The sequence below is a fragment of the Zea mays genome, chromosome 3 (assembly GCF_902167145.1).
Source record: "Zea mays cultivar B73 chromosome 3, Zm-B73-REFERENCE-NAM-5.0, whole genome shotgun sequence".
In the NCBI taxonomy this organism is placed as follows: domain Eukaryota; kingdom Viridiplantae; phylum Streptophyta; class Magnoliopsida; order Poales; family Poaceae; genus Zea; species Zea mays.
In genome coordinates, this window is record NC_050098.1 from 215,853,518 (window position 1) to 215,870,719 (window position 17,202).

The 17,202-nt window shown below is 44.6% G+C and overlaps 2 protein-coding genes across 3 annotated transcripts; one reads left to right on the top strand and one right to left on the bottom strand.

The window, feature by feature from the left end:
- The first annotated feature begins 2,551 nt into the window (after positions 1-2,551).
- On the top strand, positions 2,552-10,585 carry LOC100384045 (uncharacterized). Of its 2 annotated transcripts, NM_001176652.2 has the most exons (11): positions 2,691-3,162; positions 3,247-3,501; positions 3,578-3,662; positions 4,136-4,226; positions 4,308-4,472; positions 5,170-5,289; positions 5,395-5,467; positions 8,861-9,020; positions 9,106-9,950; positions 10,026-10,147; positions 10,241-10,503. In NM_001176652.2, exons 1-10 carry the CDS (start codon positions 2,890-2,892, stop codon positions 10,083-10,085), a joined length of 2,127 nt encoding a protein of 708 aa, NP_001170123.1. In that variant the 5' UTR covers positions 2,691-2,889; the 3' UTR covers positions 10,086-10,147; positions 10,241-10,503. The 2 variants fall into 2 exon arrangements, with proteins under 2 accessions (XP_020405527.1, NP_001170123.1); XM_020549938.3 differs by having other exon boundaries at positions 2,552-3,501; positions 10,241-10,585.
- On the bottom strand, positions 6,435-8,285 carry LOC111591141 (translation initiation factor IF-2-like). Its single transcript, XM_023302063.2, has one exon. It carries the CDS (start codon positions 7,860-7,862, stop codon positions 7,101-7,103), a length of 762 nt encoding a protein of 253 aa, XP_023157831.1. The 5' UTR covers positions 7,863-8,285; the 3' UTR covers positions 6,435-7,100.
- Positions 10,586-17,202: the final 6,617 nt, after the last annotated feature.

A 17,202-nucleotide genomic window follows, 5' to 3' on the forward strand; every position in this document is an offset into this window, starting at 1 on the left:
CTCAATCGTTTCCACAACACTTTTACAACATGCTGCTTATAACTAACATGTATGAATGCTCATATGTGAAAAGTAAGGATATGAATCTTATACCAGATGTCGTGTTAGCTATTCACAGGAGTACATTATTTATCTTCTAGATTGTTTGAGCTATTTTAACCTAATTATCAATGCATGTAGCTATGCTATGCTAGCTTTGATGGATGTTCAATTCGGAAGGATGAGCTGAACCGTGTGTATTTGTCTATTTGGTTCTTTCTCGTCCTTCCAAACTGAGTTCTTGTTGTGTTCTGAGCAGTGAAAGATTAATCAAGTTTTCCCAGTTAAATCTCCGATTGTGAATAGATACCAAAGCATTCGATCTATACTTAGAGTATAATAATAGTGTTAAGGCTATATTTTGCTACACAGATTTTGCGTATTATATTGATAGTTGTCGTTTTATATTTATATTTTATAAGGGCAAATATCTAGTATAATATGAACAGCTCACCCATCTCTTGCGTCCGCCCCTGATACAGTACACTAGGTAGGTCCCGGTCATTGGATTCGCTGCGCTGCGCTATCGATATCGAACGAGCCGGCGCGAGGTAAACCAGTAGCCACATGCAGGCGTAAAGGGTCCGTGCATCGATTGGGCTTGCGCATGGACGGCGTCGAGTGGAGGGAAGGGAACGGGCCAAAGCTCTAGGTCTAGGGGGCAGGCAACGGCTTCTTGCCCCAAACAGCATCTCTGAGCCACGCCCGATAAAAGCGAGGGGAAAGTGAGGTGGACGTAACGTAAACATTGCTGCGGCCTGCGGTGCGGGCGCCGAGCCTGGCACGTACTGTACGTAGCTGCAGTGCCGTCGGGAGGGGTAGGGCCGGGGACCCTTTCCCTTTTACTCCTACCATCCCCATGCCACGCTGTTAACTCTCCTCCATGTAGTAGTATAACAATGCCGCCCCCACGGCTCCTGTGGTCTCGTGTATTTTGATCGCTCTCGCTCCCTGGTCCCACAGGGCCGCGCCCGTGCGAGGCCCGGCAGCCTGGTGTACGCACGCGTGCACAGATGCCCGCGGTGGCGGATGCGTGTGGCACGGCGTGGCCGCCTGCTGCCCTGCTCGACCGGCCTCGCCACGCCGGGGCACGTTCGCAGCGAGCCGGCCGGCGACAGGGCCATCAAATTTGGCAGCGGCGGCGTGCGGACGCATGCAGCTGCGTCAACAGTCTATATACGAGGCGTGGCGAGCCATCAGTGTCCACTGGACAATAGATAGAGCCTGCCGCCGCTGTCCTCTTTGAGTTCGTGGTAACTACTCATCATGGTGTCATGATGAGCTAGCTGAGTGAGAAGGCCCGTCCGCATAGGCACAGGAGCGCTAGCAAGCACCACGACTCCATCCACGAGCTGGTTGATTTCACCCCCCTCCCATCCAGTCCAAACAAATTCTACTTTAAAAGTCGTGACAAGCCCTCATGGCCAGGCCGCCAGGGCGACAAGCACAAGCAGACAACGAGCCATCTTCAGGAGGTGCGCCCTGCACTGCATGCACACACACACAATGCCCTCTGATGTGTTATGAGGCCGGGTCAAATCACACAACAATGCCCCTCACATCGTTTAGCGTACGCTACACCTACAAAACAAAAAAAACAGAGTACTATTGGCATGAATCAGTGACCACGGACCGGGGGGCCAGCTAGCTAGTGCATCGGATCGGTGGCTAGCTAGCCGGCCCAGGGTAACATGGCGGGGGCGCCGAAGTTGCCGTTAGCCGGAGCAGGGTCCCTCTCGGAACAGCTCAACCAACTGCAGCATGTGTCCTGCGACGCATTACACGTCGTCTAGGGTGGGGGGAGGCGAGGGCATTGGCCGGCCCTCCCCAGCACACTCAGATGGCTACAGGGAGTTCGATGGCAATGTCAATGTGGGCGCCAGCCGCCAGGCCAGCCCGGGGGTCCGGCGGTGGTGGTACCGATCGCCGATCCAGGGCGTACTGTGCCCGTGTCCCACCCCCACTCCCCGTCGAGTTTGTCACCATCGGCGAGGGCCAAGCGAGAATTATGCTTGCTCGGCAACGCTGAGCGCGCGGTGTGCGTCAACTGGATCTATCAAAACGTACACGATTCTTATGATATCGTTACCATGTCAGATTTTTTTTTGAAGAAACCACGAAAGTTCATGGTTTTTCATTTTTTTTGTACCATTGGGAGCTGAGCGAAGATGTGCAATCCAACCATCCAAAACCAGAGTGACAGAAAAGTTCCCCATTGAAAGGAGAGACTGGTCTAGTAAAAGAAAAAAACTTTGCAGTGTAAGCAGTGAGTAATGGTGGCAGCCAGGCACGGGAGCGTTGTTTGGACATCCACCTCTGCCGCTGCACCTGCACTGCGGCTCCCGGCACTCGCGCCTGCGCTGTCCACCACCACTGCCTCGTGCCTCCCCAGTTCCCCACCCCACACAGTCCCACACACACCTCGCCGTCCGCTTCCTTCACTACAGTATCTTCGAGACGAGACCCATGTCTCTGCGTGCGCCGGTGGGCGAGATCCAATCCAAGTCACCCGTGCAGGGGCAGGGAAACAAAACCACTGCGGCTTTATCCGCCACCAGCGGCAGGAGCGGGCAATATTTCAAAGGCCGTAGCCCCGTATAGGCCTGCCTCTCGTCTGCGCCCTACTCCCCACCACTTCCCTCCCTTCCCCGCCTACAAGCAAGCCGCCCCAGCCATTCATGGCCATCACCACCACCATGTGTCGCCGCCACTCCACCTCCACCTCCCACCCACTCCTCTCACCGCACCACTAAACCCGCCTCCCTCGCTCCTCACCCGCTCCCTGTCCGTCCATCCATCGCCTCGCCGCCGCTCTGCTGCCGTTTGCTCCAGCTGCGGCCGACGGGGGCCATGGCGGGCATCGACCTCAACACCGTGGAGGAGGAGGACGAGGAGGAGGCGGAGGCGCTGCCTTTGCCCGGACCCGGTGGCCGTGGCGCCGTGTGCCTGGAGCTGTGGCACGCGTGCGCGGGCCCCGTCCCGCCGCTGCCGCGGAAGGGCAGCGCCGTCGTGTACCTGCCGCAGGGCCACCTCGAGCACATCGGCGGCGACGCGGCGCGAGGAGCAGCAGCTTCGGCGGTGCCGCCGCACGTGCTCTGCCGCGTCGTCGACGTCACCCTCCACGTGAGCTCGTGCGGCGCGCGCGCGCGCGAGCGCAATGTGCTCGAGCTATTGGCTGACAAGAGAAACCTGCCCTGTTCCGTGCAGGCGGACGGCGCGACAGACGAGGTGTACGCGCGGGTGTCGCTGCTGCCCGAGGACGAGGACGCGGAGAAGCGGGCGCAGGCGCAGGCGCGGGTCCGGGAGGACGAGGACCGCCGCGACGGCGAGGACGGCGGCGCCATGAGGCCGCTCGCACGGACGCCGCACATGTTCTGCAAGACGCTCACGGCATCCGATACCAGCACGCACGGCGGTTTCTCAGTGCCGCGCCGCGCCGCCGAGGACTGCTTCCCGCCGCTGGTACGGCCATTGGCTACGAGAGAGAGGTCCCTTCTCGTGGGCTTGGGTTACTGACTCTGTTTGGTGTGGCGTGCAGGACTACAGCCAGCAGAGGCCGTCTCAGGAGCTCGTGGCCAAGGATCTACACGGCACGGAGTGGAAGTTCCGGCATATCTATCGAGGTACAACTAGAGAGTTTATTGGCTGGGTTACCTTGGCTTGTTGACTGATTATAGGCTATACTGGTTCTGTACATCGTGCTTCGTTATTTGGATTCTCTCTGCAAACATGGGTTCCATTTTCTTAGCATGTTATTCGGGCTTAAGTACTGAATGAGATTCAGTTTAGAAAGAGGGCTTCAGTTGTGCTAATTGATTGTCTGCATTTTTAGTAATAATTAACCGAATGTTGGCTTTGATTTTCAAGCAATGGAGGTTATTGTATTTGCATTCAGTCTGTAAATTTAAGCAAGTTTCTGTAAATAAATATCTTGAACCTAATCTAAGCGGCCAGGAAAATCAATTGGTACTTCAACAAAAGATCATGCACCTTGCGAACAGCGAAACAGGTGTTATTGATTGTATAAAACATAAAATAGGATGGATGCTATTGGATTCTGAATAACTATAGTTTCTGATAGGCCTGCTTGTTACAGGTCAGCCACGAAGGCATCTCTTAACCACTGGATGGAGTGCATTTGTTAATAGGAAGAAGCTCATTTCTGGAGATGCAGTTCTCTTCCTTCGGTAGGTGTTTAGCTCATTTTGTCATTATAAAGTTGAACATATTGTACCTTCTCTTCTGTACACGTTTTCATCCTTTTCCAGAGGCGAAGATGGAGTGCTTCGACTGGGAGTGCGCCGAGCAGCCCAGCTAAAAATTGTAACTCCTATTCCTGCACCTCATAACCAGTGCTCAAGTAATAGCAATCTTGGAAACGTTGCACAAGCTGTGGCCACGAAGACTGTTTTCCACATCTACTACAATCCCAGGTAATATAGTACTTTTCTGGTTATTTTGTGAATTTTTTTGTGTCTGTACTGGTGCATATTTGACAAGCTCAGCTTCACATGGTGCAACTATAGCTGTGATAGAACATCTGCTATGCATGCAACTTGTGGATCCTTAAATAGTAGGAAAGCACTAAATCATACGGTTGTTCCTTATTCACTTGCTCAAAGGCCATTTACTAGAGACCAAAAATATTATGTCTTATACTCGGTTCGATACTTAACTGATGAGTAAATCCAGTGCCTGTTTTCTACTACAACAATCCACTTTTATGGCTCCACAATAGTGGCTGCTGTTGTAATATGGCTGACTAACAAAATCAAAGAACTGATCTCTTTTGTCTCACCTCCTTGGACCTGCCACATTATCTTGTGTTCATACTTTGAAATTATGCCATCACATGTGATCCTTGGGAATGACGACATAATAGTGCACATTTGAGGTTACCATTTAGATTTGAAGGTTGTTTTTGAATTTAACAATTCAAATGACCTACTGATGCCAAATAATATTTACAAGTATCTATGCTCTTCTTCTATTACTTTTTTTAGTGTCATGATTGAATTTGTAACTATTTAGAAGTGCAAAGAGAATTGTAGATATGATTTTTCCTTCTAATCTCTCCCCTTGTTGGAGTCTTTTGCCTTCCTGAGTATAACAAATTACTTGAATTCACAGGTTAACTCAATCTGAATTCATTGTACCCTATTGGAAGTTCACAAGAAGCTTCAATCAACCAATTTCTGTTGGAATGAGGTGCAGAATGCGATATGAAAGTGACGATGCTTCTGAAAGAAGGTTACAGTGCTGCGATGATCCTATATGCTTTTTACCGATGAGTTTTCCAAGCACTCCAGTCATTCTATTCCACTCATTCTGGTGTGCTCAAAATCATTTTTCCAGGTGCACTGGTATAATAATTGGAAGCAGAGAAGCTGATCCTATATGGTATGGTTCGAAATGGAAATGCTTGGTGGTACGTTTCCTTCTCCTGATTTGTACATAAGATGGATGCCAATATTAGTATCGATTGTACATGCATTTTTAAGAACATGATTGCAAGAAGGATCAATGTCTGTATCTAGTAGCCCATGATTGACATCCTTCCTGGCCTTACCTCTTTTAAGAACATGATTCCAAGTAGAACAATTTTATGTGTCTACTACTCCCCCTTCCAAATTATAAGTCACTTTAGTTCTGTACTAAGTCAAATTTCTCCATCTTTGACCAACTTTTTTGTAGAAAAATATACCAACAAACGTCAAATCAGTTTTGTTAAATGTCAAGGGCGTTCGTGCCCAAGGATGCCGGACCCCGACTACGGAGTTCGTAGTCGCGATCCGTGGTAGACGGCAGGGTTATACCCCCACACCGCCACTCTTCGTCAACCGGGTTATGCCCCCAGGTTGCCGGCTTAGGAGAATAGAGAGAGGAGATTAGATAGTTGATATTCTTCCCTTCTCATAGTCTGATTACAAGATATATATAGGGCCTATGGCCCAACCGACTTGGAGTAACAAACTCCACTAATTAAGGAACTAAGATAGATATGGCCTATGGCCCAACCGACTTGGAGTAACCACCTCCACTAATTAAGGAACTAAAATCGACACATATCTATCCCTAGCTGTTGGTGGAGTCGGCGCCCATCATGCCCTCCTGCGTGGCCTTTGCATGCTGCTCGGTGCGCTCCTGGGCACGGCGCACGTCCCGGGCTCGACGACGCCTAGTATACGTGCGCCCGAACATGACATCAAATTTTGCATGGCATTTTTTGATAGTGCATTTATATGAACTTGTACATGTTAATATATTTTCCTAAAAAACTTTATCAAAGTTAGAGAAGTTTGACTTATAAAGCTAAAGTAACCTAAAATTTGAAACGGAGGGTGTTATGGACTACGATGGGATTGGGGAATTGGAGAGGGAGTTGCAGTTGCAAGAATGCCGGCCGGGGGCAAAAGGCCCCCACGGCCGGGCAAGAAGGCTTGCTTCTAATTTTTGCTTACCCTTAATTGATACAATGGTGTCTCTTTTATAGAGACGACTGACTTATCTCTATCCAACTAACCAAATCTGATCTAATCCTTATTACTTCCCTAACTAATCTAATCCTTATCAACCAAATCTGATCTAATCCTGACCTCTTTCATAACTAATCCGATCCAAACCAAATATGATCTAATCTCGGTACTGTTCCCACGCTACAGTAACCGTGTGAACAGTGCCTCCTTACACTACACCCTACCTGGACATGCAACTCGACCTCGAGCTGCAACCTAACGATGACCCCACTAGACACAAACCTAACACCTAAAAATAAGTCTTCTACATCTCGGTTTATTTTATTATTTCGAACCTGAATTAGACATTAACTCTTTATTTTTTGACCCCTTAAGATAAGGCGAACACCCTTTGCGCATTGGATCTGCACGTGTGCAGCCACATGGATCTGATATACGCCATCTGGACGAAAGGGGAGCATGTGGATGATCCCTGGAATGGGTCGCAACAATGACCAACTGAGACGCCCTCATAGCGGTCGGTAGTGGAATGTGGTAGTGCTAGTCCGTGCGCCCATGCCGATGACAAGGAGGGGAGTGCCTTCCCTACCGACGCTGTCGTAGAGTTGGAGTTCGTCGCCCGCGGGACACACACCATGCTCGCGCTTGGAGATATCGGGCCAGCGCAGTTCTTGATGGTCGTCCGACAGGGCGAGGTCGCGTCCCCATGTGCCAAGGTCGACCGACACCAAGGTTGCCTCGAGCATTTGCTGGCGCACTAGGAGGCCATGCGCCGCAGCTTGCAGCCACACCACCGCAAACACCTTGCAGGCACTCGCCTGCGCACTCGCCTTCCTCTCCGTGAGCTGCTTCAAGGTTGCTGGGACGACTGGGCGCTTCTGCTTGAAGATGGGGGCGTTGTCCTTGTCGGCGCGCTAGGAGGCAGCGTGCCGCCTCCTGTAGCTGCGCCGTCGTTGCCCGAATGCCATCCACGCTCCCGTAGAAGACGTCTTCGCAGTGCTGCTGTGGCGGCATAGGCATGGGGGCGGTGAACGACGGGGTCGGTGAAGGAGACGTTGCCATCGTGAATTCCGGCGCCGTCATTGATGAGAGGGCGTATGATGGAATTGGCGATGGTGATGGTGGTATGGAGATGAGGTAAAGGGGCAGGCCCGTTGGTGCGGGCGCACTGGCACTGATCAGGCGATGTGACGGCGCCGGTGGCGACAGGGGTGGTCCCACGGTCGCTGGTGGGTGCGTGATCATCGATAACTGTGGCGCCGGCGGGTGTTGGGAGGGACACGCCATGCGCGACATGAAAGCTTCAATGGTTGCCACAGAGCGCGCGAGGGTGGTGAAGATTGGCATCGAGCTTAGCGTTGAGGCCCTCGAGGGTCATCGGAGTCGGAGCGCTTGACATATCCGATACCAGATTGTTATAGACTATGATGTGATTGGGGAATTGGAGAGGGATAGGGAGTTGTAGTTGCAGGAATGTCGGCCGGGGGCCTTTGCCCACGGTCGGGCAAGAAGAAGGTTTGTTTCTAATTCTTGCTTACCCTTAACTGATACAATGATGTCTCTTTTATAGAGGCGACTGACTTGTCTCTATCCATCTAACCAATTCTGATCTAATCCTTATCCCTTCCCTAACTAATCTAATCCTTATCAACCAAATCTGATCTAATCCTTATCTCTTCCTAACTAATCTGATCCAAACCAAATCTGATCTAATCTCGGAACTGTCCACGTGCTACAGTAACCGCATGAATAGTGCCTCCCTGACAGAGGGAGCAGCAATTTTGAAGAAACAAATATATTACTATACCCTATGATGCTACAACTAATGCTTGGCATGATCAATGCAATTTCTGTTTTTCCTCTTCGGTTATGTGCTACTAATCAAGTTATACTCATCTAGCGTGTCTGAAACATTAAACTATATTTGATTATCTGCGGAACTTCATGCCTGTCTGTAGTTGCAATTCATGATTCTAATATGTTGAGTCGAATAATCACTATAGATAATAGAATAGGAGTTATAACATCTAAAAGTTAAGCTAACATCCTTAACCAAAGTTTTTGTATGTGATATTTGAATCCTGCAGTATTACTTTCATAATTTGTTACTCCCTCCGTTTCTTTTTATTTGTCGTTGGATAGTGTAAAATTACACTATCCAGCGACAAATAAAAAGAAACGGAGGGAGTACTTACCTTCCAGGATATTTGTCTGATGTGAAGTTTAAAGCTGTAGTTTACATGCCATTGAGTTTGAGCCTTGATGCAAAAGTCTTATCCTTCTGTTCCCTTCTGAAACCTTGTTCCAGGCTGCAATATGTTATTGACTGGTGATCATCTTGACAGGTTAGATGGGATGATGGTATAGAGTGCCGTTGGCCCAATAGGGTATCTCCTTGGGAGATTGAGCTCACAGGATCTGTTTCAGGATCTCAAATGTGCGCTCCCAGTTCAAAACGTCTGAAACCATGCCTCCCCCAAGTTAATCCGGAGATTGTGCTTCCAAGTAGGTCCTTTTACAAGTGAAAGGAGAACCATTAATCAAGGTTTATGTGTCCTGCTGAATTTGTCCTCTTTTGGTATTTTGGCAGATGGAAGTGTTTCTTCAGATTTTGCGGGATCTGCCAGATTCCACAAGGTCTTGCAAGGTCAAGAATTGTTGGGTTTCAAAACCCATGATGGTCCTGCTATTTCTGCTTCTCAGGCAACTGAAGCAAGAAATTTGCAGTACAGTGATGAACGGAGTAACAATAACTTAGGGATCCCAAGACTTGGTGTTAGGTCTCCAACTGGAATCCCTGGGTTTCCCTACCATTGCTCAGGCTTTGGGGAATCTCAAAGATTCCAAAAGGTCTTGCAAGGTCAAGAAGTGTTTCATCCTTTCCGAGGAGGATGTTTGGCTGATGGCCATATAAGAACTGCTGGCATGTATCAACCTGACGGTAGGCATGTATCTGGTGCAGCTTATAAATGGTCTGCACCACAAGGGTATGATTTCCCACAGCCAGCAAAACCGGTTTTTCTGTTGCAAGAATCATCCCCATCATCTGTGATGATGTTTCCACAAACTAGATCTAAGATAACTCACTTGGAATATGAGTACTCAAGACATGAGGATGGTAGACTTGATAGGACTGTTCCTACTCAAGACATGGGAAGAAGCAATCAAACATTATCTCTTTGGCCTCATCTTGTTTCAGGCGAAGCAATAGAAGAATGTACTGGAACTGTGAATATGCACTCCCCCGTCAGTGGTGCAGAGCATGAATCAAACAATGAGAGTACAGTTGAAAATGGCTGCAAAATCTTTGGTATCTCATTGGCTGAAAAGATCCGATCATGCGATGAAGCAGACTCTTGTAGTGCAAAATGTAATTCTCGGCTCCAGCCTTTGAAGTCACAAATGCCAAAATCGCTAGGCAGCTGTTGGGCCACTGTAAGTGCTTTGTACTATTTATTCTATTGACATTTTGTTTGTGTGATTGCTCATTGACTGGTGAAAGTTTTGCAGGTTCACGAGCAAAGGCCTGTTGTTGGCAGGGTGGTTGACGTCTCGGCGACAGATATGTGATCTGATCCACATGGCATATCCTTGTAGAATATGCAGGAAGGACTACCGAGTGCAACTTTCATGTTAGTGACACTCATGGATGTTAGAAGTTAATAAAACCTCTGTTCTGCAATTTTCCACCCACCTCACGCTCTTCTTGACCATAACTTTTGCAGGGCCTGAACCACATCCTGGATGAAAGATTGCTGAAGGTGACCTTATGATTCTTGAAACAGGGATGTTTGACAAATTTGTAATGTACTTTTGGGCTTTAAGTATCTTATTATCTTAAGCTACCTAGTAATCAGCACTTGTACCTTAAGGTGTGCGTTATGGCAAGTTCTTTTAGAGGGCTTGTTTGGACTAGCACCATCTCCCAAGTACTCGTTGCATTGTTTCTTTGCCCCGGGAAACAAGTCCGTTTTGGAAGTTCGGCTCCAGTCCTGTTGGTACCATTTGTTGCATCGTGTGTGCTTGTACAATTGCACATCTCAAGCGGTAAAGCATGATTTGACCAGCTAGTTGCTGCCTTAATTGGGACGTTCAGTCAAGGAATAAAGGCCTTGCAGTATCATCACTTGGCGGAACTGCCAGCAGTAGGCAGTAGCTAATTAGCTAGTGTTGACAAGCTGGCGTGGTGAGCATACGCTCCTGTTTGTTTCGGCTTTTCGCAGTTTCTGGCCACCAAAAGCTTCTATAGACTGTCAAGTACTCAATTTTTCAGCCAGTTCCTATAAAATTCGTTTGGGTAAAAACCATTCAAAATCAATGTAACATATAATCGGTTGAGTCGTCGCAATAGTAGTAATCCGTTATTTTATAGATTCTAAGCCAATGGACAACTTTATCTTTCCCCGTACGTAATTCTAATAATACTTAAATTCTCTACCGCTAATTTCTTCCCACAGCTAGATTCTCAGAAAAGCTGGTCAGAAAAAAACTGAACCAAACAGGCCTTACGTCCCCTGTGAAAGACTTTCGCCATTTCGTCCAAGTTAAACCTCATTAATAAACAAAATAGAAATAAGCGAGGATGAATACTATCGACAGATTTTCACCGTCTCTCGTTCGTTCCCTGTCTTTGATGCCAAAAATGGTTTATAATTGGCCGGACAGTTAGGGCCTTAGGGGGTGTTTAGGAGGTTAGGTTATAATATCAATTTAATTAGTTTTAAAAATATTTTTAATTTAAATAATAAATAAAATGATTTATCTAAAGGTTTTCTAAAGGTTTAAAACTTTAGCTCTATAATTTTCTGGAGCACCTAATAACCTGCTCTATTAATTTTACCATTTTTTTTTGCTCGAGCTGTCCTAAATAGGGCCTTAATTACTCAATCAAACTAATTGATGTGATTTTTTTTGGAAACATCGTTTGGTAATTTGGAGTTGTTAGATACCAAGACATGTTTAGCCTTTTGTTTGTCCTCTCAGCAAGGTCTATTCACATTATTTCAAAAACTAGTAGGGTCTTTGTTAGAGTTGTTTTGAATTTCGTCTACCATTTTTAGTTTGAGTTTCGTCTACCATTTGCACGTATAACTCTAAGCTTCTAGATCAAAACAACTAAAAGACTGTATAATATAATGAGATATATTTAAAATCAATTATTATATTATAAATGTAATTAAGAGATAATATGTATAGAGTAATGTATTAAATCGGATTGTACATATCCTACGCGGATTTTGGCTTGCTCGGTGCCGATACTAGGCACTTGTTTGCCCTTTCCAAAGACACGGCAGAGTTGTGACCGTTGGAGACTGAGGAATTATGTTTGCCCCTCATCACTGCATATAAAAAAGTATTCAAATATATTAAACCCGACCTACATGGGGATATATTAAAAAGAGGACCTTTTCATACATATCGAAAATACACTTGAATCTTTGTCTTACCCATACACAACGGTATCATAGGCCATTTAAGAACCACCGCGACTAGAATTAAATCTTAGATCTATGCTTTGATGTGAGAAAAATAAAGAAATTTTTAACCATATCATGAAATTCGCTCTCATAAGGATTAATCAAGAGTTCCATTCTTAAAAAAATTGTATGTTATCTTTGGGTAGGCTAACAACATCATTAAGCATATCTATTATCCCATTCATGTTACGGAGGCGTACTCGCCAAAATTAGCTCTAAAAATTCTTAAAAGAAAAGCTCTAAAAAGTATATTTAGCCTTCTTTATTAGCTCTAAAAATTCTTACAGAAAAGCTCTAAAAATTCGTTCTATATTTAACCCTCGTCAATACTATGTAGGTGTTTGTTTTAGCTTAAATCCAGCTTCTAGCTGCTAGGAGCTACTGCAGACTACCAAATACACCGTTTAAGAATCACTTTGGTGAAAATCGTGTAAATATAAACGTGAACATAAAATTGGTTGAGTCATCGTGACAGTAGAAATCTGTCGCTTTCTAAATCCTAATCTATATGAACACCTTAAATTTTTTATATGTAATCTTCACGATACTTAAATTCTGCATCTTCATAGCTAGATTATCAGAAAAATCATAAAAAAAGCTAAACAGACACTACAGTCGACTAGGCTAATACTTGAGGGAGTTTCTGGTTGGGAGTCATACAATAAGGGTTGACTGTGCTTTGTCGGCATCACTTGTCGTGCACATCGACGTCTTTCTTACTTTCTAGAATCACTCACTGTCACTACTGGGCTACTGGCAAATGGGAGGCACAGACCGACCCGGAGTCCAGATCACGAAGGGATGATGCGGTCAATGTTATCAATAAATGCTGAATTATAATCGAGAAATATATTACCACTTCAAGCCCCGGATGCATCTCGTGGAGGTTCGGAAACGGGCCGTCGCCTTCAAAAGGTGGTCTCTGGTTCTGGCGACGGCTCTAAGCTTTAGATTTTTAAAAGCTTTAGAATGCTTTAACGATTTTTGAACTCTAACACTTTAATATAAGACAACTAAAATTTAAAATTAACTTAACGATATTTATTTAAAGGTTTAGCTCTAAAGTTTAGAGTAAAAAAATACAAATAGGCCCTAAAAAATTACCACTCCGACCAACAATAATCCAATGTCACGAGAGATGCTGAAAACCAAAACTAGCTATATATAAAACTGAAATGCTAAAAGTCCACGGTCAGTTATGTTAGTAAATTAGCCATTTTCAGTTACATTTGAGTCAGTAAGTCAATATGCAAATTATAGTGACAAATATTAAGAACCATGTGTGTGAACTTAGCATGATGACCACGGACAAATTAGCAAACCAGTGAAAGTAAGGTGCAAATTGATAGTCATCTCGGTCAATGCAGTGTAGTTATGTAGCTGTGACGATCAATAACAACATATCACCAATGAAAGTAACGGCAATTGTTTTAGAGGACTACTCTTCTAGAACTCGCACACGCAAGTAGTGGATGAAGTGCTTGACTAACAACAGAACAACAAAAGAAGCCGACTGAGAGAAGATGATACGATAGAGTTTATATAGTCGGGTCTAGACCTGAGCAGTCGCGGGAGATCAGCGGTCGGGAGAGGCGAGAGGATGCAGGAGGTCACAAGTCAGGTAACTTCTCAAGCATCAAACATGTAACTCCTACACCTTATCGCGACTGTGACCATGCCACGCCACGCCACACCTCGCCTCGTCATGCTCGCCACGTCTTGTCTCGCCATGACTCAATAGCAACGTGTGAGCTTGCATGTGGCATGCCTTGGCCCTTTTCTCAACCACTCAAGGTAGAGAGACATAAGCAACCATATAAATTGTATAACCATCCCATCAATCACTCATATGGTACTAAAGATAAGATAAAACTTGTTTATAATTCTTTTTATAATTATTAAATATTTCAAATGAGCCAAGCCCATAAAATTCCAACAACCCCCACTAAAATCTAAATAACACATTCAACAATCATAAAGCCACAGTTCTTTGATATACTAGGGTTTGATTGGTTTCATTGAAGATTGTTAAGTCGATCATCCACATAGAATAGAGGCTACCCTCGTTCATAATTGTCTAGTGGACTATTCCTTGAATTGACAATTTTGCATGATGTGAGTTTCACCAAAAATCTTTTCTGATACTAAGCTACTACAAGCGTTCGCTCGGTTTAAAGCATATAAGTCACACTTTAAGACCTTTATAAATATCTAGAGATTATCCATATCTCATAGACTATGACTAGCAGCTGAACTCATATAGGTGTGTTCCTTCTAGGACGTTCTATAGGTCAACATCCTTACTTAAATAAACCATTCAGATCTTATTAAGAACTTAATCAACCTGCCACACAACAAATGAGAAATGTATATCTCAAATGATCTAGATTTTGTTTAAGGGGTCTCTATATCAGTCAACCACTAGCTTGTTTCACTATTCTACTTCAAGTGGGATATTGCAAACACGTGGTTGATATGTGCCCATGGTGTTCAAGTGTGGTAAGTAACTATCAAGGAGATGATTAGCTTTGGTTTAGTGTTGACTAACTTTAGCATGAGTGTGGTGTTGTGCAACATGTCTCTTGGCTTGTGATGCACAGATGTGGAGCACACATGTTGTGGTCGATGACTAAGGTCAAGCGGGTTCATGCCAGTGGAATTGGAGTGGTGAAGGATAAACGTCGAGGCTTGGACTGAGGGACTAGAGAAGCCAGAGGACCAACTATGGGTGGCTAACACATGGGGTCATTGATTAGTGCATTAATACATGGAGGAGTAGATATTGTCAATCATGTCAAGACATCGATCAATCAAGTCAGGCATATGCACTAGAGTACTTGGTGAGAGAGAGATCTAGGACTAAAGGTGACACATGTCAAGGTCACAAGAGAATATACTCCGAAGTGGTTTGGTGGTTTGGACCTCAAAAACACCGATGTATTGTTTTTGGGATTAGGCCCCAAACTGGGGTAGGGATGGCAACGAGCTTGAAACCCGCGGGTATAGGGTTTACAAACCCGTACTCACGAGATTAATATTAAATCCGCACCCGTATCCGTTACCTGCGATGGTATAATATGGTACCCACACCTGCTACCGTCGGGTGCCATAAACCCATGGGTATACTTGCGAGCACATAATTATACATTTTCTCATCTATATACACATATGCATACACACACACATATTATATATATATATATATATATATATATATATATATATATATATATATATATATATATATATATATATATATATATATATATATATATATATATATAATACACACACACATATCCAATGCGGGTACGCGGGTTCACGAGCACGAGTATGACTTTTTCATACGCACGATCAAAAACTCGTTGGGTTGAGAATCAAACTCGCACCCATGCCCATGGGTACAAGCTCACAGCCAAACCTGCACCCCATGAGGTTTTTATTCGTGAGCACACGGGTAAAATGTGCATGTTGCCATCCTGGAACTCGGGTGGAATTTTGGTGGGAACTAGAGAAGACACGTGACGTCATTGCAAATCTTGTGTCAACTCAAAGCAAAGTCATGAATACCCAATGGTTCAACATCATGAAGGCTATTCGTTATATAGATCTTAAGTTGGACCATAACATCCCTAGGGTTAAGTGGTCTGACTCTAATTACCTGGGGCAAGTGGGTAACATGTAATTGCCCTATAAATAAGGGTGAGGTTGATCCAACTAGCCTTGTCTCTCTAGCACATGATTTCTTTCATCCAACTTTACATTTTTCTCTTCCTCTAGTCTTTCTAACAAGTAATAAGTGAGATAAATAGGTATTGATCTAAAATTTATAATCCTAACATATATGTGAACTCTGACAAAGTGCCTAACATTTGTCATGGTTGAAACAAATGAACATTTCCTCTAAAATTCATGGCTCAGGTGCTTGCTTAGATTTTGTTTTGACTTTTCATCTCCTCAAACCCCTCGCTTTGCTCTATGTGGGGTTTTCCCCCTAAGATTTTGGACGCAATTCAAGTGGACGGATACATTCTAGGATGCCTAAGGAACATCTCTGCCAACTAGTTTTGGTAGATTCCTTGCAAGCATGAAGTTTGGGAATTTTGCCTCTTCTTGAATCTTGAGAAAACCATAAACAATGAGATGGTTTTTTAAATCCCAGTATTTTTATTGATCTTTTGGAGTTGCTCTTTTTAGGTAGTTTCTAAACATCCTTAGGAACATCTCCATCAAATTTAAGATCAATAGAAGTTTGTTCGAGCAATTTTCCACTTTTGGGAAGAATTTTTAGGGTGCTCGAGAGGTAATGTTGGCCAAGCCAACTTTGAACCTAGCTAGATCAGTCTAAACCTAGTTAGGCCATCCGTAGACCTCGACTAGACCGCCTTTGGACGTCCCGATGCCCATTTAGTGCATTTTTGAGCTTTAGGACTATTTTTTGATTTGTTTCTTCCTTAGGGTTTCTAAGATGGCCATGAACTTTTCCAAATCATCAAACTACTAGTTGGTTTAAGTGATTTGAGTGTGTGTTGTTTCTTCCCCTTGGTTGAAGTTGAGAGCACCACTTTTAGGTTTCGATGGATTTATGTAGATATCTAGCAACAACTATCATCAAAGAAAGCAAGATGAATAGAAATTGCAAAAATAAATAAGAGCCAATGGCTCCCTTGACCTGATCGAGATCAAGTCAGAGCAACATGACACCTACTTGAAATAAACCCGAAAATAGGTGTGACGATGTGCTGAAATGTGATGAAAGAGTGCACTCGACAAGATATTATTTTTCTCTTTTATTGTAACATGAGGTTACATATTTATAGTCTGAAGACTCAAACTTCTAAGAAAATCATAACCAACTAAAAACGCTATCTACACAATATTTTCTAAGCTATATGGCACTAATACTAAGGCCTTGTTCGTTTGTGTCGTATTGCACCAGGAATCGTTCCAGCTAATCAAAGTTTATATAAATTAGAGAAGCAATCCGGTTAGGAATCGTTCTGACCCACCAATCCGGCACAAACGAACAAGACCTAAGCCATATTCTATACTTAGTACAATCCTTTTTTCTCCTTTTTGGATCACTAATCTGACCCATCCAGAATTTAGCGCCAAAAGTTTCGCTCTAGTGCTTTTCTTTACCGTGGTAAGTGTTCCACTATATCCTATAGACTTTTTAGAGTGCATCTAGCCACTCCTTGGTTCAAGAG